The sequence below is a fragment of the Sorex araneus genome, chromosome 1 (genome assembly GCF_027595985.1).
Source record: "Sorex araneus isolate mSorAra2 chromosome 1, mSorAra2.pri, whole genome shotgun sequence".
In the NCBI taxonomy this organism is placed as follows: Eukaryota; Metazoa; Chordata; class Mammalia; order Eulipotyphla; family Soricidae; genus Sorex; species Sorex araneus.
Window position 1 is genome coordinate 438,490,614 of NC_073302.1, and position 23,358 is coordinate 438,513,971.

Here is a 23,358-nt window from a genome sequence, read left to right on the forward strand (position 1 = left end):
ATGTGAGGCCAGTTTCCAGGCTGTGGGGCAGACCTCCTGGTCCTTATCTCTACTACTCTTGGGTGTTAGTCTCCCACTCTGTTATTTTATATTCCACAGATGAGTAAGATCTTTCTATTAGACAAATTCTTGAGGGTGGCACTGAAGAGTTTGAGTGAAATGGTATCACCCTGCCAAACTCCTCTCTTTACGTCAATGATCTCAGTGCCACTCTCGAGAATGTCATGCGATGACTGGAATGGGGAGGAATGGGAGTGAAGATAGACGGTCGGCAACTACACCACCTCCGCTTCGCTGACGACATTGTTCTAATAACACCAAACATTAGCCAAGAGGCACGGATGCTGGCCGACTTCAACTGTGAGTTTGGAAAGGTTGGACACCAGCTGAATCTCACGAAGACAATGTTCATGAGAAACGGACTAGTTCCTGATACTCCATTTGCTCTCAACAGAACAAACATCTCCGAATGCAGCAGCTATGTGTACCTGGGTTGAGAACTCAACATGATGAACAACCTGGCACCTGAGCTGCTCAGGAGGAAGAGAGCAGCGTGGAACGCCTTCAATAGGTTGAAGAAGTGGTTAAGAGGGTGAAGAACCTCCGGCTCTTGGCACATCTTTTTGACTCCATCGTTCTTCCTGACTAACATATGCCTCAGAGACCTAGGCCCTACGAAAACAGTATGAAAATGCTGTTCAGGTCTCCCAAAGAGGAATCAAGAGAGCTGCTTGGAGTACACATTTCACTCAAGGTAGAGAATGAATCCAGAGTTCCAACTTCCGTCTACGATAGAGAACCAGGGACATTGTCTCTTTTGGCAAGGCGTCAAAAATCAGATGGGCCAGATACGTAAAGCGATTTGGAGACAACTGCTGGACTAGAGCTGTTACCGACTTGATTCCACGGGACGTCAAAAGAACACCTGGCCGCCCACCTATGAGATGGTCGGACTTCTTCGTCAAGACCCTGAATGAATGGTTTGATGCTCTTCGTGTTCCTGGAGCAAGCAGATGCCATTGGGCTACACTAGCATGTGATAGGGACGAATGGAGATGTTACTGGTGCCTGCTCAAGCAAATTGATGAGCAACGAAATGACAAGTGATACAAGTGATACAAGACAAATTCATTGACTCATGGCCATCCCACTCCACCAGTGCTGAGATTCTGGTGCAGTGCCTCAAACTTGTCATTCCCAAAGCTGGGTATGGACCCATAGCATCCGAAACCCTTGGACATCTAGTATGAATGCAAATCCTTGGACCCGCTCCTAGCCTACTCTATCAGAAATTGTGGTGTGGTAGCCCAGCCGTCTGTCACATGATCCCCTCCTTTGAGAAATACTGCTGGAAACCTGCGATTCTTCACCTCACTGGAGCTTTTCAAAATGCCACTGCAGGGTCAGAGAGAGAGAGAGAGAGAGAGTGCAGTGGGTAGGGTGCTAGCCTTGCACACGGGTTTCATCTCCTGCACCACATAGAGTCCCCTGAGAAATGCCAGGTGTGATCCTTGAGCATCGAGCCAGGAGTAAGTCCCGAACACTGCAACAAAACCAAACCAGAAACAAATGCCTCTGTCTAAGCTATTTCTCTCTCCCCGCCGTGGTCAGACACTTCAAAGTTCTTCCTCTGGTGATTCTTCTGCATTGGCCATAGCTGAGAACCAATCACAGCTCTAAGGTGAATGGGGAGTGATGGAGGTAAAGTTGAGCTCAGTAGCCAGCAATTACTGGTAGAGTACTCCTTACACAGTATTAGCGCTGAGTCTCAGTCTGCAAGGAACCCTGGGGACAGGGGTCTCGCACTGGCTCATTCGGGTTCTGGTTTTGAGGTCACCAGGCCACATCCATTAGTGCCCTCACAGACCAGCTTTCATTCTTGGTGGGGAGTTGCCAGGCCACTGGCCCCTCTCTGCGCGCGGAGAGCCTGCCTGGGGGCTGTGCCTGGCGGGGTTCTCTGCAGGCTGGTCCAGACTCAGCCATGAGAGGAGACGCACAGGCCCTGAGCCGCAGCTTCTCATCAGTAAACTGGGGATACATAGTCTATGGGGTTTAAAGCACAATAACGCATATTGCAAATGCTCCCCCAAAGTTGACACTATTTGCTTTATCAGCTTTGGAGGTCATTCCTCATGATTCACATCACACTTACTTCCCTTTCTTGTTATGCATTGTGGCTGATTTTTGCCAATTCGATCTCTATGTTTTTACTGGTGGACTGCACGTGACAGCGCTCGGGGCTTACACAGGGATGGCTCCAGCGGTGCGGTGTGGGGTGCGGGAGGCATATGTGGGCCCGGGATCAGCCATGTGCCAGGCAAGCGCCTTATCTGCTTTACTGTTTCAATGGCCCATCTCTTCTAATGATGTTGTAAAGAAAAATATTTTTTTCTTCTTTTTGGGTCACATCCAGCGATGCACAGGGGTTACTCCTGGCTCTGCACTCAGGAATTACTCCTGGTGGTGCTCAGGGGACCATATGGGATGTTGGGAATCGAACCCGGGTTGGCCGCGTGCAAGGCAAATGCCCTACCCACTGTACTATCACTCCAGCCCCGATGTTGTAAAGAATTTATATCAAACTTATTGGTTGATGAATTTGTAGTCAGCTTCATTACACAAACACACACACACACACACACACACAGAGGAAGTGCTTGCCATAGAGGCGGGTGTGGGGGACAGGAGGAAACTGGGGACATTGGTGGCGGGAAATGTCTGCTGGCTTAAGGATGAGTATTGGAACATTATATGACTGAAACCTAATCATGAACAATTTTGTAACTGTATCTCGCTGATTCAATTTAAAAACTTTTTAAAAATTGCTTTTGCTGTACTATATCTACCCTGGGACTGGAGCAACAGCACAGCGGGTAGGGTGTTTGCCTTGCATGCGGCTGACCCGGGTTCGATTCCCAGCATCCCATATGGTCCCTTGAGCACTGACAGGGGTAGTTCCTGGAGTGCAGAGCCAGGAGTGACCCCTGTGCATTGCCAGGTGTGACCCAAAAAGACAAAAAAAAAAAAAAACCCAAACAAAAAAACCCATTAAAAAATAGTTTTAAATTCAACGGATGTCCCCTCCAATTTGTTCAGAATGCTGTTTTTAATTCTAAATGCACTGTAATGGCTAGTAGTTTTGTGGGGTTTTATTTTGGGTGGAGTAGCATGGGCTGACGCCTGGCTGCGCTGAGGTCATCCTGGTATGCTCAGAGGACCACCCGCAGGCCTGGAGACCAAACCTGGGTCAGCCCTGCGCAAGGCAAGCACTTTACCCCAGTGCTATCTCTCTGACCCAGCAGTTCTATTGAGAAGATATTCTGTACTGAACATCAATTTCAATAGTCAATAAGCTCGGGTTTCCTAGACATAGAGAGCTTTCCACAAATGAGCCAGAGCGCTCAGGAAATGGCTCATGAGGCAGAATGAAAAAGGCCTTGGAGTTGACATTGATTTAATTTTAGTGTCATCTTGGCTATGAAATTTAGACGTCAGTTATAAACAGCTTCTGGGTTCTTTGACCCCTCTTCACCGTCTTCTTAGGATTCTTCTGTCTTGCTGCCTTTATGTCATTAAAAAACCTCCACTATTTCAAATCCAGCATAAATATTTCACTGACTCTCCAGTGATCTCAATATCCAGGGTTTTTACAATTTGTTTCCCTGTTTTATCTAAGGCTTCTAGAATGCATTATGGTTGATTCTGCTGATTCAATCTCAATTTTTAAAAAAGAAACAAACGTTTTCCTTTGGACTCGGAAAGTACTTAAGATAAGGCAGGGTTGTTTTCTTTTTATCTATTGCTCTTGAAGTGTTTTTTTTCCTACCTCTAAATCACTGAGAAGCTTTGAGGATAAGTGTGCAGTTAAGAGAAAAAAATGCGAAGGGTGTGGAAGTTAAAGTTTTTACTTACTCTCTTATGGAAAGTGTTTTATAAGCAGAAGCACTGCTTACATGCTCATTTATCTAAGTACCCACCTACATGTAAACATACATCAACCTGATGCTTAAAAAATGAATTTCTGGAAACTTTGATCACATAAATACTAAAATGCTTCTCAGGGCTAGAGATAAGATAGTGGATAAGGCACTTGCTTTGCAAGTGGATTTGATCCCTACTTTACATATGATCCCCAGGGCACTGCCCGGAGTGAATCTGAGCAGAGAGCCAGAAGTCCTGAGCACCACGAAGCGTGCCCCCCAAATAAAACAAAGTGAAACTCGTTGCCTATTTACTTCCTAAACCTATCATGTAGCACTGTAGCACTGTCGTTCCGTTGTTCATCGTTTTGCTCAAGCGGGCACCAGTAACATCTCCATTGTGAGACTTGTTGTTACTGTTTTTGGTATATCGAATATGCCATAGGTAGCTTGCCAGGCTCTGCCGTGCAGGCGGGATACTCTTGGTAGCTTGCCAGGCTCTCTGAGAGGAACAGAGGAATCGAACCCAGGTCGGCCGTGTGCAAACAAACGCCCTACCCGCTGTGCTGTCGCTCCAGTCCCAGGGTAGATATACTACAGCAAAAGCAACTCTTGATGATAGGTTGTTTTTGCTCAAAGAAAGCCCAGAAGAGAGAAAAATCTCACCGAAATGAATAGAAAGGTGGCAAAAGAAGAATGCTGAAAAGGCCTCCTGGCTCAGTAATCAGTCTGAATGTACAGGACAAAATGCAAAAAAGAGCTCTGTTTTGATTACCGTGGTAGAAGATGAACAAAGACTACTGGAAAATCCAATAAGACATTCTCTGAGTCCCTCACCCTGATGAGTGAGAGAGGCTCAAAAGAAGTACTAACCATACTTAATGCTGTGATTGAAAATATTCCAGATGCCAAAAAGCTCGTTAACTACCAGATATGCCTTGTACATAATGAAACAGTCACAAGCCCTACTAAGAATGTCAATAAGCCATGTGAAGGCAGTTCTGGTGGGGGGTTCAGGCTATAGAAGAGAGCTAACACTCAACAGCAGTTAAAAAAATGTCTGGAGACACTAGAGAGATAACATAATAGGTAGGGTGCTTGCTTTGCATGAGGCCAACCCCGTTCCGTCCCCAGCACCACCAGCAGTAGTTGCTGACCACAAAGCTAGGAGGAAGCCCTGAGTGTACCACTGGGTGTGGCCCAAAAATAAAACCCCCCAAAAATTGGGGGGGAATGAATGAGGATTGTGTAACCAAGAAGTTAACATTGAGGATGCCGGCTAGGAAGACTAGAAGTGGAAAACTAACATCACAGAATTGTAGTATTTCAAGATCGCAAAAAAGTCGGAAGATGACAAGGGCTGGAGAGATAGCACAGTGAGTAGGGAGCTTGCCTTGTATGTGGTCGACCTGTGTTCAATCCTTGGCTTCCTATATGGTCCCCTGAGCACCGCTAGGAGTAATTCCTGAGACCAGAGCCAGGAGTAACCCCTGAGCATCACTGGGTTAACAACTTGGGAAATAAAATGAATGCTTTGTGTATGCAATTCCAATTAATGTAGCACTGTGCAGCATGTACTTAGAGACCAAAGTAACAGAAGAGAACTAAAGTTATGATAAGGAGTGGGGTTTGCATTTCCCTGGACTGTTCTGCAATGGAACAGCCTTAAACAGAGCTGCTGCTGTGCCGGAGCAGACAGGGTGTTTGTTTTGCACATGGTTGATCTGGGTTCGATTCCTGGTATCTCATCTGGCCCCCCATAACCCCATGAGGAGTGACTCCTAAATGCAGAGCCAGGAGTAACTTCTGAGCATGCCAGGTGGGACCCCAAAACAACAAAAACCAAGGTAGCTGCTTCTATGGTGCAACTCTAATATACCAACTCCTATATTTCAGAATGTGAGTGTTTACGTTGCCACTGAATAAAAGAATTGATGTGACAATTACTCATGTTTGTTGGACTGCATGGCAATAAAAGCAAGTCTTACTAAATAAAGGGGGGGGGAAAGAATGAGGTCTACGTTAACTTGACCTCATACTTCTCTAATGTGAACAGGTAAGCATTAACAGAAAGGATTATAAAGGAACAAAATGCATTATTTGATCAACTACGATCTGTTTGCCAACAGATCAAATATTCTTTTTTCTTTTCATTTGTGGCACTGGGGATTGGGCCTTGGGCTTCACACATGTAAGGAAAAGTGAACGATTGCTGAACTATGTCCCTGCGGAACTAGAAACCTATCAGACTGAATGGTAAATGTAGTCTCAGGAGATGTTTTGTAACTCCTTTGGGAGTGGGATCTAGTAAGACAGTAACAGTTTTCCTTTGGGGGGGGACAGTTTGTTTTGGGGCCACATCTAGTAGTGCTCAGGGGTCCCCGCGGTGCTGGGGAGGAGACCGGGGCCTTCCATAGGCAAAGCTCAGCCCTCCCCAGCACAGCTCCATAGTAACACAGTGACGCAGTGGCATGGTTTTAACACAGGCCGAGAGCGTCAGATGGAAGGTTTAGGTCTAGATTTCACAGAGGCAGAAAGCTTGAGATTTCAGCCAGTAAGTGGAGCACCATCATGGCCCTGGGTTCGAATTCAACCCAGTCTATGACTGTATTGAAATCAAGTGCAAAATCCTTTCAGCACACAAACCCCTGAACGTTGGAGGGAAAGCAGAACACGGGGGCCTTGAGCGGAGAACCCTGATGCCGGCACCTGGTTAGGGTAAACCTGGCCAGAGAGAGGATGGTGGGGCAGGCATGGACCGTGCATGCAGCCACCTGGGTCCTGATCTTGACACTGCAGATGGTCTCCTGAGCACTCCAGGAGCGATCTCTGAGCACAGTGTCAGAAGTCAGCCCTGGGGGACGCTCCCAGACCAAAGGTAAATGAAGAAAAAGAAAAGTTTCTGGGGGGGAAAGGAAAAGATTAATTTATTTTCCCATTGCCGGTCTCAACCCTTGCTGACCGGTGCCTGGGGATGTCCCAAGGAAGGAACTCTTCCTCTTCTCCTTCCATCTGGTTCCCGCAGGCCAGTGCAGGCTGCTGGGTGGTGTCTCTTCCTGCACAGCCGGTTCCAGCACAGTGCTTTTGCACACCTGGGCGCCGTGACTCCTGACATCAGCATGGCTGGATAACCACGAGATTCCCCCCCACCCTAACCAGAGCTCTGGCTTGTGCTGCCTTATGCCCTGAGTCTGGAAGCTCATCTACTAGAGTGCCTAGTCTCTCATTCTTCTTTTTGGGGGGTTGTGCACGAGGCAGGGGGAGGTGGGGAATGGTACTCCCAGCAGTGCTTAGGGGACCATGAAGTCTGGGATTGATTCTGGGGCTCCCACCGGCAAAACAGGCGCCCTGGGCCCTCTCAGCCACCTGAATGGCTCATTAGCTTATTTCTGACTCGCCTGGCTGTTGGTACGATGTCTCTCTCATTTCCTTCCCTCTTCCGTTCACGACACTCCCAAAGTTGGAGGGGCCTTATTCTGGCAAGGTTAGGGTGAGAGGTTAGCGACGAGGGTGCGAGGCTGTCCTTGACAGCGGGGTGGTGGCCTACAAGGACGCAATGAACTCCTGTTGGTGCACTTCGACTGGAACCCCCTCGTCTCATTCCAGGAAGTTCTTCTTATGAACCCTAACAGGGTTGAGCTGCGCCACTGAAATCAAGGCGCTTTGCTTTTGTTTTTGTGTCACACCCGGCGATGCACAGGGGTTACTCCTGGCGGTGCTCAGGGGACCATATGGGATGCTGGGCATCGAGCCCGGGTCAGCAGCATGCAAGGCAAATGCCCTCCCTGCTGTGCTATCGCTCCAGCCCTGAAACCAAGGCGCTCCAGCCCTGAAACCAAGGCGCTCCAGCCCTGAAACCAAGGCGCTTTGGAAGATGCTTGTCTAACAGGAGTGGGGTTCCTGCTGGTTCAGCGATTATTCACAGGGCCACCTCTACGTTTCTTTCCCCTTGTTTTGGGGCTCTACTGGGTAGGGCCCAGGATTAACCCTGGCAGTGTTTGGGGGGGGAACCAAAGGCAGGGCCAGGGATTGAACTGGGGTCTACTGCGTCCATGCGAGCACCTTGCCAGCTGTCTTCTCCCTCCCCTGTCAACCCCTGGAATGGTGCGGGAGGGAAAGCTGTGGCTGGGGCAGTTGCCACACTCGCTTTTCCTCCGGGCCACGCCCCAGGATACTAAGGGGCTACACCTGGCTGTGCTCAGGGACCCGGTGTGGGACCGGGAATGGAGCTGGGGTGGGCCTAACTCTTGTACCCTCTCCAGCCCTGACTCACGCTCTCTTGGCTGTGCACTATTCCTTCTCCCCAAGAGTAGTAGAAATGGCTACAAGTGGGGCTGGAGCGATAGCACAGCGGGGAGGGCGTTTGCCTTGCACACGGCCAACCTGGGTTCGATTCCCAGCATCCCATATGTTCTCCCAGCACCGCCAGGAGTAATTCCTGAGTGCAGAGCCAGGAGTAACCCCTGTGCATTGCTGGGTTTGACCCAAAAAGCAGGAAAAAAAGAAAAAGAAAAAGAAATGTTTACAAGTGCTTCCATACAACGTGTGGAATTCACCCTCCCGGGCTGAGAGTTTTGGTGGGACTTTTACTTTTGGTGGCGTTTTATTACCCACAAATAAAGTACTGCACAAAATAAAGGGGGGGGGGGTGTTGCTAAAGAGATACCAGAACTCGGGAATTCTCCCCACCTCACTGCCAATGACAGGCCCGGAGCCAGGGCTCAGCGGGCACCGTGGCACCCCAACTCTGCTCCAGGCAGAGCCACCCTCAGACCAGCCGGATGGCCGAGTGGCTCAGTGGTCTCTTCCCACTCCCAGGAACGAGACCACTTCTGACCCCAGGGCTTTGCAAACGGTTTCTTGGTGTCTCTGACACCAAGTGTTGCCCACAGCCTCGGCTTAAATACCACCCAGCAAGCCTCACGCCCTATGGGTTAGGGCCTCTCGCCGTCTACACGATGGTCCAGCTACACTCATGGAATCCAGGTATGTTGTCTTCCTTCACAGCGTTTAATGCAGTTGTACAACATCATCAACCTCCCGCCCGGACAGAAGCGCCCATAAGGAATGTTGCTCTTGCTAACCACAGCTATCACCAGGGCCTGTCACACGGCAGGTCCCAGTCCTGTCACCAGGCCCAGCCTTTCATCCCACAGATCTGTGATTAGCACCTGTCGGAGGAGTAGGTGGAGAGGCACTTAAAGTTTGTGAGCTTGGTGGTGGAGACGGTGGTTGGCGAGCGAGATGAAAGCGTCTGGGGCTGGGGAATGCGATGCAAGAACGGAGTTCGAGGGGACTCCAGGAAGCTCATTTAACGAGTGTCCCCTCCTCCCTCCCCCGACATCCTGCCTCGTCCCCAAGAAATCATTAAACACTGATTGATGCGCTGTTTTTTAGAGACTGAGATCAACCTCCAATGACAAAACGGAGGCCCCAGTAACCCTGTGGCATTCGATGCACCCACGAAACCAGTCGCAGCCCAGCCCGACTGGCCACCAGCACGGAGGCGCTGGCGCCTCGACCCCGCGAGATGGGGAATGCCCACGATGAGCTCGTCTCTCCCAATGGCCCCACTCTATTTCTTTTTGGTGGCTCTTTTCCCTTCTCCTTTCCTCGGTTTCCCCTTTCCACGAAGCTTCTTTAGGCGCAGCTGCTCGTCGTTAAAGTCCTGGTGCTCGTCTCTGAAGGGGGAAGGAGCGAGAATTAAGGTTCGCCCGTCTCGCACCGCCCCTCGCCTGCTCTGACCACCAGCCCTGGACTTCCTTGAGGCCCCTGGCCAGCCGGGTGAGCAGGACAAGGGGTCCCCAACATACAGCAGCTGGGGGATGCAGCTCACTGGCAAGGAGTGCACGGTTCGCACTTAGGAGGCCCAGGGTTCGAGCCCTCAGCCCCAGATCTGTGTGACCCTAACTAACCAGACTCAGCGCTATTGAGTGCCCCAAATATCCCTGCTGCAGAAAGCGGGGAGCCAGAGAAGCCAAGAGCCCCAGGCCGAGCATCTGCCACAAGGGGGAGGGTCCGGAAGCGGCCCGAGTGGCCCCGGAGGGGCAGGGGGCCACGCCGCGAGGGTCCGGGCGGAATGGAAGCCGCGACCCAGCAGCCCGGCCTCAAGCTGCAGCTCCACGTCCCTGCTGGAAGTGTGGCGACTGGCGGGGTCTCTGTTAAACCTGAGGGGGTTCCTGGCTCCAGTGTCCTTTTCTGCTGCCCCCCCCGCCCCCCAGACGTGCTTGAGACCGCACGGTGTTGCTCTTGGTGATGCTCAGCCTCACCAGTGACGGAGACCTCAGTCTTCAGTGTTGGGGCCAGCGATGGGGGAGGGGGAGGGGCAGGAGGCTCTCAGGGTCTCCAACGCGGGCAGCAGCACAGCCCTCGGGCCTTGGAGGTCCCTGCTGTGCCGGGCCCGAGACCATCTCCCGAGGCTGCGTGGCCTGGGGCTTCACTGCACACATGCGGGCCAGCCGATGGCCAATGTCTGTGGTGACCAGGGGACCCTAATGCGGTGCCAGGGACGGACAGACCCAGCTGTGTGCAGAGCCAGTGGCCAGCCCCCTCCCCCCTCGCAACATCTCCCCAGCCCAACGACTTCTCAACTGAGCAGCCACCGAGATGTGTCACATGAGATACAAGTGGGACTGTGGTCTTCTCAGGGGCCACACCCGCGGGGCTCAGGGGACCACATGGGGTGCCGGGGACTGAACCTGGGTCAGCTGCGTGCAAGGCGAGCGCCCTACCTACTGCGCTGTTCTACCTCCTCCAAGGTGGAAACAACAGGGATAGATGGATGGACAGATGCCAGAGGAGCAGAGGAGAAAGGGGAAACCCTGAAAACTTCTGCTAGCAGAGACCCCGGGCTCGTGCGCAAGCCGGGAAGCCTGGCACAGGAGGCATCGCCTCTCCCCGGGGCCCAGGGATCTGGCCATGGGTGCTGGCAGGCTCGTCCACTGTTCCCTGCCGTCTGCTCTCGGGGTGCTCTCCCTCATGCCGACCACACTTCCCAGGGAACCGGACTACGCCTGCACATGGAAAATCAGTGCGCTCCCCCTCGCCCCACCCTGGTCCCCGTGTGCCCATTCTAGAGACTTCCTTGAAAGCAGTCTCCCTCCCTGGAACCCCACTTCCCCAAATGGCATCTCTGGGATGATCTGGCCACGACTATCGATCACAAAAACAAAAAGACCAATTCTTTATCTCTTCTTGAAAAACAAACACCTCCCGCAAGCTACAAAGTTTCGGCCTGATTTCTAGGCTTGCTTCTTTCGGGTTAATACCTGTAGAGGCCCAAAAAGCGCAGCGTGCCCATGAGCGCAAAGTACGTGTTGTGGTTGGGGTACCAGTCGTAAGTCTCCTTCCTCTTGGCCAAGGGCTGCTCGCTGAACAGCTTCACCACCTTCATGGACTTGGTGTCCGTGGGCCGGGCGACCTCACCGAACAGCCGGGCACTCAGCCGGCTCATGCGCAAGGCATATTCTGACAGTGACGACATTTCTGGGGCCGCAGGGAGCAGGCACCGCTAGGGAAGAAGGAAGAAGCCCAAGAGGTTAGTGGAAGCAACTGCAAGGCACGGGAAGGACCACTCTGGAAAATGAAAAACAACATCCAAAACACCCAGGGCGAGCCACACAGGCAGGTCTGGGAGTTGACGACCAGCCACGGTCCCCCGGGCCCTAACTGGCTTCGCACCCTTTCCCCTCGGCCTTCCCACCCCTCCACTCCTGTGAGCCCCACGAACTACTGGTGATACAATAGATTATTTACTGTCGGTTTTTCCACCTGGTGGAGGCTAGGTGAGTTACCCCACCGCAGCGCAATTATTATACCTTTAGAAAACCCCCACCTAAGCGATCTGCAAAATAAATATGCTGACTGCTTGCCATCTAAAGGCTTAATCACGGCAGAGAAATAATTAAGCTGTTGTCTTTATTATCAGTCCTTTGAACGCTGTTCTCCTCAAAGGCTCCAGATGGTTCTGAGAACTGCTAATGAGTTATGAGGTCATTTAGCCTCTAGGCTGCTGGAGAGAATTCTGCCAAGAGACTAGTGAGCACCCTTTGGGAAAAAACAAACAGCAGAGTCTTAGAGAAATAAACTCCCAACAGCACAAGATTCATTTTCCTGAAAGGCACCTGCGCGTTGTGATTTTACTGGTCTTATCTTCCGTTTTGTCTTTTGCTTTAATGCAAACTGGCTGGAGTTCTGATTAGCCGGAGAGAAGCCCCACCCCGCCCCCACCCTGAGGCAGGCTGTCCACATCAATATTTGCAATATGCAGACACTGCAGCTTATGTATAAAAGTTACGTGATAGGTGAAAATTAAGAATGCCGCTGGAATAACCATCCGATCCATTCTAGACTAGATTTGGTGCTTTGGCAAAAGACACGGAGGTACCATTTTTGTAGCCCTGAGACTCTGTGGTAACAGATGTCTCTGGGGGACAGTTCAGCTGGTATTGAGAAGGCTTTGATCTCCAAACAGATTTGAACAACAAATGAAAAACATGTTCCCAACCCTCTGCAGCCTGGGCGCCGCGCGGGTCCGTGGGATGCTGGAGCAACCCTGACCTGCTGGTTCCAGAGCAAGTGAGGCTCGGCTGCGAGTCCCAGCAACGCACACGCCCTCTTCCTCCTGGGCTCCTGGGCCTGCATCGTCCTCTCTGGGAGAGAAGCCCCGCAATGCACAGTCAGGAGAGTGCTCAGTGGATGGCGTGGTTTCTGATGGACACGAAGAACTGCTACCCCTCCCCCCCAAAAAAAATCGTACAAAAAACTCACAAATAGGAAGAGGGTCAAGGAAATTTCAAACTAGCTCTTGCAAGAAAAACACAACCAGAAAACAAACTGAGTGTCTCAGGAACTCTTCATGCTGGCTTCACGTTCCAGTGAGAGCAGAGAGGCTAACTCGCCATCAGCTGAAAACTGTCAACCCCAAACCCCTGGGCCCGAACACTGACCCTACAGCGCCACCTGACGGCCACCCTCGGGAGAACAGGGGGGCCCAGATCTCAGCCCTCAGCCTCATCCTAGGGGATCTGGTACTAGCTCTGCTCTCCCAGAACCGTGCTTTCCCCAGGCTCACTGCTCGCCATACTGTTGTACAGATTGCCGTTCACTTCCTTATTGTTAGGGTTTTCTTTTCGTGGTGAGAAACTGTTAGGGGTTTCTACATATATTTTGGTTAGGGTTATCTTTTCATCCATAAGGCCACAGTCTGTGGCCTTATCCCTCTGTCTAAAATCCTTGTAGGGCTGCAGTGATAGGATAGTGCTTGCTTTGCACCTATGGCCCCAGCAGGAATGGTCCCTGAGCACTGAACTGGGATTAAGCCCTAAAACCAATGGGCAGCACTGCACTGTAGCACTGTCATCCTGTTGTTCATAGATTTGCTCGAGCAGGCACCAGTAACATCTCCATTGTAAGTAAGACTTGTTGTTACTGTTTTTGGCATATCGAGTAAGTCACAGGGAGCTTGCCAGGCTCTGCCATGTGGGCGAGATACTCTCGGTAGCTTGCCAGGCTCTCCGGAGGAATTAAACCCGGGTCAGCCACGTGCAAGGCAAACGCCCTACCCGCTGTGCTATCGCTCCAGTCCAAAACCACTGGGTGTGGCCCCCAAACAAACAAAAGGAACCCCTGTGAATATCTACAAGTTGCCTTCAGAAACTACGAAGTTTCCAAGCAAGCTTTTCTCTTCTTTCCACCATCAAATACCTTTTTTGGGGGAAACTAGAGAGATAGTAGAGAGGACAGGGCAATTACCTTGCATCAGTGACTGAATTAGACCCCCAGCATCCCACATGACCCCCCCCAGCACTGCCAGGAGTAATTTCTAAGTGCAGAGCCAGAAGTAACCCCTGCACGTTGCCAAGTGTGGAAGGTATCTTTCTCAGGTCAGAGAGATAGCAGCAGGGTTAAGATGTCTGCTCTGCATGTGGTCAAGCACGGCCTGATCCCTGGCACCACATATGGTCCCCCAGGCGGAGCCAGAATAGCCCATCAGCACCACTGGTATGGCCACAAAGGCACGACCTTTCCTCCCACAAAAGTAAAAGTTTTTTCTACACATTAAAAAGTGAGAACTTGTCTTGAGAGCACAGCAGGTAAGGCTGACCTGGGTTTGACCCCCAGCACCCCACATGGCCCCCGGAGTCCCACCAGGAGTGATCTACAGAGCCAGGAGTAGGCCCTGACCACCATCAGGTGTGGCCCAAGTAACACCCTCCCACAAAAAAAAAAATTGTGATCAATCTCACTTTGTTTCGCTGAACTGTCCTTTTTGCACCAGAATTTCTGTTGAAATACACAGTATCTCCACTTAGGAGGGGGTCTGGAAATGATCATTTGGTTTTAATGTTTGCAGAAAAGAAAATAGGTTCTAAATTCCTACACATACCCTGGCAGTGCTCAGGGGACCACACTGTATAGGGACCGTGAGGCCCCCACTGCTAGGGACACGCCCCAGCTCTGAGCCATCTCCCCACCCCAAGGGTTAAATCAGTTTATTACCAAATGCAGAAGCACCCTGAACGTCCTGAACACTGGCCCTGCCACTGAGTAGCTGAGTTATTCTGGACAGCTACCTAACTGCTCTAAATCCGAGCTTCCTCTCTGGGAAACAAAGCTAGGGGGCAGGTGTGTTGGGTGAAAAAAAAGGCGGTGGCACTGAGAATATGTGAGGAGGAAGTCTCCACTCGCTTTTAAGCTCGGGCTCCCCATGTTCTGTACTACTCAGTGTACTGGGCAAAACAGGTGCTCCATGTATGTGCAAAGTCACACCTGTTCTCTCCGGCACAACCTCACAGACAGAGAAACCCAGCAGAGGGGACAGGAGCTGGGCGACTTGACGGTGGCAAAGGCTTCCCCCTCAGCCCCCCAGGCCAACAGGCACTGAAATAACCCTAGGATGCTAAGTCCCCTCTGTCCACTCAGCAATGCCGCCAGGTACTGCGATGTCCTGCGACGGCCCAATAAGGTCTCCCCAGCAGCCACCGGGACAAAGGTCTATGCCAAAAATTTAAGTCTCAAAAAAAATAAACTTTCTGTCGTGGGGGGTGGAAATGAGCCTCTTCGGACCCGAATCCCTGACGCCGGCCAACGAGGGGATCGCCTGCCAGACACGGGCCAGCGGGGCACGAGGGTGACCAGCGGCCCCGGGCACCGACGCAGGCGTCTGGGAGGATGCTCAGAGGCGCGCCGGCGTAGTTCTTTCGTAACACGGCGAAGTTAAGGGCTCTGCAGACCATGAAGACCGGAGGCTGGCAGGCCGTCACTTTCCTTTTTTTGTGCGAGGGTGTTTGGGCCACACACTAGAACAACCCCCTTCAGCTCCGGCCTTGGACGTTTCTGAGCGCCAGCCAGGTGACACCGGCCTCCAGCGTCCCCGCCCGGCTGCTCACTCACGAAACGAGTTAAAAAAAAAAAAAAAAAGCTTGGGGAGCCCCGCAGGGCCTCGACGGCCACGGCCCAGACCCCCAGAGCCACCCCGAGCCTTACCGAGCGGTCACCTTCCTCTCCCACGCGCCCGCTCCCGGAAGGCCCGCCCCCAGCCCGCTCCCACATCCGGCCCCGGCGCCGGCGGAGAGCAGTGGAGGGCCGGAGGCCTGGTGGCTAGAGAGGCGCCCAGGCTGAGACCCGGAAGTGCTTGCGTCTTCGCTCTCGGGAACCAGAGACGTCGTGAGTGGCGCCTGCGCTAGGAGGCTGGTGCTGCTCGGTCAGACCGCTCGGGCTGGCAGACTGGCTCTCCTGCGAGGGCCTTGCGGGAGTTAGCTCATGTATTGCACAGTATGACTGTCATCCCCTTGTTCATCGATTTATCCTAGCGGTCGCCAGTAGCGTCTCCATTGTCCCATCCCTGAGATTTTAGCAGCGTCTCCATACTCATTTTTCCCAACGATTGGAGGCTCTTTCAGGGTCAGGGGATGAAACCTGTTATTGTTACTGTATTTGGCATATGGAACATGCCAGGGGAGCTTGCCAGGCTCTTCCTTGCAGGCAGGATACTCTTGGTAGCTTGCTGGGCTCTCTGAGAGGCATATATATATATGTATGTATACATATATATACATGTATATATATACATATATACATATACATGTATATATTTCCCTTTATGGTGATTTGTCTCGTATTTAGTTGGAAAAAAGGTTCACGTATTTAGTTGGGAAAAAGGCACGGAACTGCAGTTCTAAAGCAGGGCACTCAGTAAGAGTATTATCAATAAATGTTTTATCAAAAAGAGGTGCTTTTTGTTTTCTTTTACCCTTCTCAATTTCCTGGTTTTCCTCCAGCCTAAACTTGTTGCTGGTTCCAAGGGTGTTGCTTGACTATAGAGGTTGAAGTCTTGCGACCCTGCTGGGTGCCCTAACTCATGCTCTCCCTGCTTAACACCTGCCCATTCTTTCTATAATAGTTTGCACCTTAGTCCCCCTGTCCGCCGCCCCCCAATATTGCTGGGTTGGGGCCACTGCTTTGGAGCTCTCTCTGTTGCTTCATCCCCTTGGTGGGACAGCTTCTTGATGAAGTAGCCATGGATCTTTGACATCTCCGCTGTTACCTAACCAGGGCTGCTTGAACTTTTCCCACTTGTGTTCCCCTTGGGGAAATTTTTAGCCCACTCGGGGTCTGTAGGTAAGGAAAAGTAAACAAGTCACATTCACTGATAATAAGATAAATTTGGGGAAATTATTTTTTGCAATGATTTCTCCTCTTCCCCCACCTTTGGGGCTGCACCTTCCCTTGAAACACTTGACACAGTCACTGCAGTTTGTGTCAACTAAGTCGCAGGCAAGTGTGGGCCACATTGGCTGTTGGTGGCCCATGGCAACATCGATGTGTTAGAGCCGATGAACTAGTTCTGCGTGGCAGTCCTTAGCAGCCCTGTCACTGTTTTTTTGTTCTTTTTGGATCACACCTGGCAATGCACAGGGGTCACTCCTGGCTCTGCACTCAGGAATCAACCCTGGTGGTGCTCAGAGGACCATATGGGATGCTGGGAATCAAACCCGGGTTGGCCGAGTGCAAGGCAAATGCCCTACCTGCTGTGCTATTACTCCAGCCCCAGCCCTGTCACTCTTGCACTTCATATTACTTCCGCCCTCAAGCTAGTCCTGTTTCAGTTTTCTTGAAAACGTTCATTGAATGTTTTATATTTTGACTGAGAATAGTATTTTCTGAACATTTTCAGCCTTTTTGTTTGCTTGTTTTTTTTTGGGAGGGGGGCCACACCTGGCAGTGTTCAGAGATTATTCCTGACTCTGTGCTCAGGGTTCACTTTTGGCAGGCTCAGGAAATCATCTGGGGTGCCTAGGAGTCAACCCCAGGTGGACTGTGCACAGGGAAAACACCCTAGCCTGCTGTACTGACTCTGGCCCTTTTATAAATACTTGGAAACAGGGCTTCTTAAAGTTTTCCTACTTGTAACCCCCTTGCCTGAGAAATTTTTAATTGATTCCAGCTGTGTAAAATAGTACACAAAACATTTATTGATAATACATTGTAAATTTATTTTAAGACATGTTTTCATGATCCCCATAGGGGGTTGTGACACCCAACTTAAGAAGCTACGTCCTAAAATAAATCGTGGCAAGCCGGTGAACTCTATTCACCCAGAAGTTATGCTTTGAAACTCTTTTGCCTCCTATAGAATTTTTGTTCTGTTTCGGGTCACACCTGGAAGTGCTCAGAGCTTACTCCTGGCTCTGTACTCAGGGATCACTCCTGATAGGCTGAGGGGATCATGTGAGGTGACAGAGATTGAAGTTGGGTCCCTCATGCAAGGCAGACACTTTACCCGATGTTCTATCTCTCTGGCCCTAGAATTTTTTTAAACTTATAATTTGATAATATACAGACTTTTCTCTTACTGATTTAACTTTTGACATGTTCTCAACTGATAGCGTCGTTAGTTGCCTTGTAAAATTGGAACAGTGTGAGAAAGTCCTTTCAGCTACATTCAAGTATAGTATAGTTAGTCTCTCTCATCCTTTTGTCTAGCTCAGTCCAAGGATACCAGGGAAAAACTTCACCGTGTCTTTCATGTTTCTAAGGAGTTGACCTGTTTTACTTTAATGTCCTGTGAATCATGGAAATGAGGAAGCTTCCTATTCATTTGGCAGTTTCAAAGCTCAGAGACAAATTTGCAATGGACTCATGGCAAGAACAATTCACCATATGTATATTTGCATAATATGTGTGACTTCTTATGGCTTAGCAAAATGAAAAGCCTCTATTGTAAACTATTTATATCAATTATATGGCAAATATTTCTCACCATATGATCCCCAACACCAAAAACAAACACATAAACTTCAAGTTTTTATTCTGTGTCCAAGTGGCAGGTTGATACTAGCTCCTTTCAGTAAATGAGTAATAGTTTGGATAAGTGCATTCATTCTTCCATAAGTTTCTTTTCTTGTAGATTCTCTTGACTATGACATTTGTAAGAGTGGTTTTCTCACTTTACAAAAATAAGGTATGTCCCTTATTTATAATGGATATAAAATCCGTTTGGATGACAAAACCCAAAACCAATCCAAAATGTTTAGAAGAAAGTTTCTTTTAAGGACCAACCAAAGTTCTACGTACCATCTTTGAGGTTCTTTTTCCATTTGCACTATTCCAAATAAGGGCAAAGTATGCTCTTAAAGCACTGGGATCCGGAGAGACAGTACAGATGACAGGATACTTGTCTTGTATGTGACCTGCCCTGGCTCTGTCCCTGAACCCCCCACCCCCCACCCCGTATGGTCCACTGCGCTCCGCTGTCAGTGATTCCTGACCACAGAGCCAGGAGGATTCCCTGAGCAGTGACCCTCAAGTGAAACAAAAACAAAAAGTACAGTAACTGGTTATTTGTTACTTTTCTGAAATCAACTGTATGGTGCAAGTGTGGTTGTGGGAGGGATAGTGATTTTCCTGTAATCACATCTTTCCTGTCTCCTGTTGTACGAGGTGTATTGATCTTGAAGAGAGTCTGCCCAGGGCCACGTCAAGCCCGTATCAAAGAAAATATTGAACACTCAATTTTTCAAGTACATAAACATAAAAATTAAATAAATTTTCATTATTCCTCCGTTCCTCTCGGAGAGCCCGGCAAGCTACTGAGAGTATCTCACCCACACGGCAGAGCCTGGCAAGAGCCCCATGGCGTATTTGATATGCCAAAAACAGTAACAACAGGTCTCCGATGGAGACATTACTGGTGCCCACTCGAGCAAATTGATGAGCAACAGGATGACAGTGATGCAGTGATACAGTATACTCAATATATTTAAACATGCAATTATTTGCAGCGGTTTCAATACATATTTGTTGAATATATCACTTTCTGGGGGAAAAGCTGTTTTGCAATACAATGATTTAATGATAATTGTTTGAACGGAAAGTGGAAAAATATAAAGTATCTAATCATTCAATTCAACACACATAGCATTTGGGTTTTTTTTTTAAAGTACATCATTTTTCTCAATCATGACTCATTCGTGAGGAATATGTTTTTCTGTTTTGTTTTTGTTTTGTACTACAAATGTTGACAGACACACATATTAGAGAAAGAAAATAAAAGGCTGCCTTCTGGGAGCTGGAGAGAGATCTCAACGGCTGGAGCACATGCTCTGTGTGCGGGAGCCCCGGCTTTGATCGATAGCACTGCGTGGTTCCCCGAGCACCACTGCATGTGCCCCAAACCAAACCCAGACAAAAAACAGACAAAATACGCTGCCTAGAAACACCAAAACCCCAATTTTCTGGATCAGGGAAGTGAGTCAGCTATAGCGAGAGGCTCCAAGTTCAACCCCTGACACCCCCTCCTCACCCCCGACACCACATTCCACACGTATGTGCCTGTGGGTTTTGGGATCATACCTGGTAGTGCTCAGGGCTTACTCCTCCTGGCTCTGTGCTCAAAGATGACTCCTGGAGATGCTCTGTGGATTCTCTATGGTGCTGGGGTCAAACCTGGGTCTGTCATGTGCAAGACAAGGACATTAACTGCCATGCTATCTCTCTGGCCCTCGTTTGTTAAAAATTAATTCCCTAATGTGTAGACATGGTACATAAATATGGTAACGCATTATTCCTAACATTCTTTGGTACATCTTCAAATGACAATAATTTGATCAGCAATACACAGTCTTTCATTTGGACACATTTTTAATTGATCCAGGCACCTTTTAAAGTATTGAGAGTCAGTATGTATATTGCAAACCATAATGCCCAAAAGTAGAGAGACAATTTGGGGGAAAATTGTCTTCCATAGAGGCAGGGGGAGGGTTGGGATGAGGGTGGGGGGTACTGGGGACATTGGTGGTGGAAAATGTGCACTGGTGGAAGGATGAGTGTTCAGTCAATGTATAACTGAAACTCAAACATGAAAGCTTTGTAACTATCTCACGGCGATTAAAAAAATAGTATTGAGAGTAAGGTAATGATAATGCAGATAAGAATGTTTGTCCTCATGGAGTATACTTCTAAGGGGGATAGGGTAGATATTAATGCTTTAATAAATGGCTATATGTTGTATAGTGATCATTTTACTTTCTGATGAAAATATCATTTTTGGGGCTGTTGGGCCATGTCCTACTGTACTCAGGGCTTACTCCTGGTTCTGTGCTCAGGGATCACTGCTGGCAGTGCTCGGGGGACCATATGGCAGGGATTGAACCTGGGTCAGCCCTGTGCAAGGCAAGTCCCCTGCCTGCTGTTCTCTTACTCCAGTCCCTGATACACAGATTGTCGTGGGTCCTCTGTGCACATCGGTTATGGCAGACACCGATGACCATGTGCCTCTCAGTTGTGTGTGGTATACTTACTTTCAAACTCGATCATTTTGTAGATAAAATTAATCACTGTATCACTGTCATTCTGTTGTTCATTGATTTGCTCGAGTGAGCATCAGTAACGTCTCCATTTGTCCCAGCCCTGAGATTTTAGCAGCCTCTCCTTACTTGTCCTTCCAAACGGTGCAATATTGGAGGCTCTTTCAGGGTCAGGGGAATGAGACCCGTTATTGTTACTGTATTTGGCATATCGAATATTCCATGGGGGGCTTGCCAGGCTCTGTCGTGCAGGTGGGATACTCTCAGTATCTTGCCAGGCTCTCCGAGAGGGATGGAGAATATATGTTAGAGAATACAAGCAAGTATGTTAAAACCAAACACATGTGTGCTGCTTTAGGTATATCAGTGGGCTAGGCTATAAGAGGTGAGCTTCCAGGAGCTTTGTTTTATAGTCTCTAGATCTTGGACGTTGATGGGATTACATGGCACTGGGGGCAGTTTATAAGTGTGACTTCGAAGCTATTGGAGAATGAGGGATCTGTGGAGGATGCCCAGTCTTGGTCCAAGCAGGTTTGGAGATCTCAGCCCCGGGTCCCGCATACCTGGGTTCCTTCCACACAGCTGACCACAGCTGAATCCCCAGCCATTGTATACAGCCCTCCACGCAGTGCTCGCGGGGAAGCCCTGAGCCAGGTGTCACCCATTTCAGACACACACACACACACACACACACACAATCCACTGATATATGGTCTAAAGATATTTCTAGGAAAAGACAATCTCTCTTCTTTGCCAATGTGAGCCCAAATCAGTGACAATTAAAGTCTGTTGAGAAGTGTGCAAACCAGTACAAGAAATCTGTACTTTTAGTAAACTCCCAGATGATTTCAGTTCTGTTGGCAGGAATAAACTTCAGGAAGCAAAGATTCAGTGCACTCAGGCTATTGTCACTTTCTTCTTCTCCTTCTTCCTGATCCTCCGGGATGAGAAATTGGCGGGTGGGAGGCTTACATCACTGAAACGCACAGAGAGCCTCTCAGAGCTCTGAGCCACAGCCCAGGAAACCTAGGAATCCACAGCCAACACCTTCGAGAAAAAAAATCTTCTACAAAATTTTATCTAATTATATATTAAAAAATTTATCTTTAAAAAATTTTATATCTAATTGAGTCACTGCTTCCCAAGGGGAAAAATGATTTTGTAATGAGCAGCATATCTCAGTATAATTTTTTAATTTAATTTTTATTGAATCACCACGTGGAAAGTTACACAATTCTCAGGTTTATGTCTCAGTTATACAATGCTCAAACACCCATCCCTTCACCTGTGCCCATATTCCACCACCAAAGACCCCAGTATACCTCCCACCCCCTACCCCCCACCCCCATCCCTGCCTGCTTAGTTGATAAATTTCACTTCATTTTCACTTTACCTTGATTACATTCCATATTTCAACACAACATTCACTATTGTTGGAGTTTTCCCCCAAGAAAGACAGCCCTACTGCCCATGCAGCATTTGATAATTAGTTTTCCATTGCTGAAACTGGAGAGATATGAAGTCCCGTTGTTTCAAGTACATAGAGTTTCCCCCCCTCCTTCCCGCGCCACCAAGTTTGTGCCTGCTTAATGAATAGTCCTCATATTATGGTTGACACCACACCGCCCTACGAGAAAAAAGGATATTTCCAGTCCTCTGCCGGCATGGGGCTATGGCTTAGTTCAGTCTAGAGACATGGTTACAAGTAGTTTCTGGAACCGGAAGTAGTCTAGTTAGGCTCCGGGTTCTGGTTGATCAGCAACATCGTGGCCACTCAAAAGTGTGGCCACCCGGGTCGAGTCTTGGCGGAGCATGCGCTGGCATTGGTCCGAGACTTCACAAGCGTCCTGCTGTTCCAAGTATATAGGTTTTTTTTTTTTGTTTTTTACCCCTTCTATTTCCATGCCTCTAAGTTCGTGCCTGCTTAATATAGTGGACACCGCACCGCGTTTCTCCCAGAAAAGGGAAAAGAACCGAGAAAGAAGGATATTTCCTCACCTCGACCGGTGTGGGGCTTTGGCTTAGTTCACAGTCTAAAGAAATAGCTGCTACTTTGATTATCTTCAATATTTCAACAAAAAACTCGGCACTATTATTTGGAGTTTCCCCCCACAGTAAGATCTGCTAAAAAGGAACATTTTTGACAATCAGGAGATATTAGGTCTCCTAATCTTCATTTGGGATTTCCATATGAGGTCCAGGGAAAATTATTTTGGTAATTGCATCACTGCAATCTTTTACTTCCCTTTCGTGGTGCTCATATGATGGAGAAGCCTGGAGAGAAGAACTGTGCCCCGCTGGAGGCCGGCCCAGGGGCCAGTAGCTGCAATCACACAGTTTGGAGGCATTTTTGGGGCGCTGCTCGTGTCCAAAGGAGTTCAGTTGCCTCCGGGGTCGAGCTCGCGTGGCGGCAGAAAAGAACTCAGCATAATTTGTTTTATAAAATTTTCTAAAAAATCTAAAATTTACTAAAAAAATCATTGAATTTAGAAAAGCAACTTTGGACAGCTGAAAGAATAGAGGTTAGCAACTGGGAGGTTAACAACCACAAACTGGGAGTTCTTTGGCACTATTGTTGCAACGTGGGAAGATGCCATCATTGACAACATCGACCAGGAATACAATCGACT

At 49.1% G+C, this 23,358-nt stretch overlaps 1 protein-coding gene across 1 annotated transcript; it reads right to left on the reverse strand.

Moving 5' to 3' along the window:
• Positions 1-8,389: 8,389 nt before the first annotated feature.
• Positions 8,390-15,505, reverse strand: MRPS33 (mitochondrial ribosomal protein S33). Its single transcript, XM_004608218.2, has 3 exons — positions 15,408-15,505; positions 11,189-11,430; positions 8,390-9,601 (listed from the first exon to the last, which is right to left on the reverse strand). Exons 1-3 carry the CDS (start codon positions 15,471-15,473, stop codon positions 9,496-9,498), a joined length of 414 nt encoding a protein of 137 aa, XP_004608275.2. The 5' UTR covers positions 15,474-15,505; the 3' UTR covers positions 8,390-9,495.
• Between the last annotated feature and the right edge of the window lie 7,853 nt (positions 15,506-23,358).

Coding starts and splice junctions, on each gene's coding strand:
- MRPS33 (XM_004608218.2), bottom strand. CDS start 15,473: ATGTGGGAGCGGGCTGGGGGCGGGCCTTCCGGGAGCGGGCGCGTGGGA. Junction 11,431..15,407: donor GAGAGGAAGGTGACCGCTCG/GTAAGGCTCGGG, acceptor CTTCTTCCCTAG/CGGTGCCTGCTCCCTGCGGC. Junction 9,602..11,188: donor CGCTTTTTGGGCCTCTACAG/GTATTAACCCGA, acceptor TTCCCCCTTCAG/AGACGAGCACCAGGACTTTA.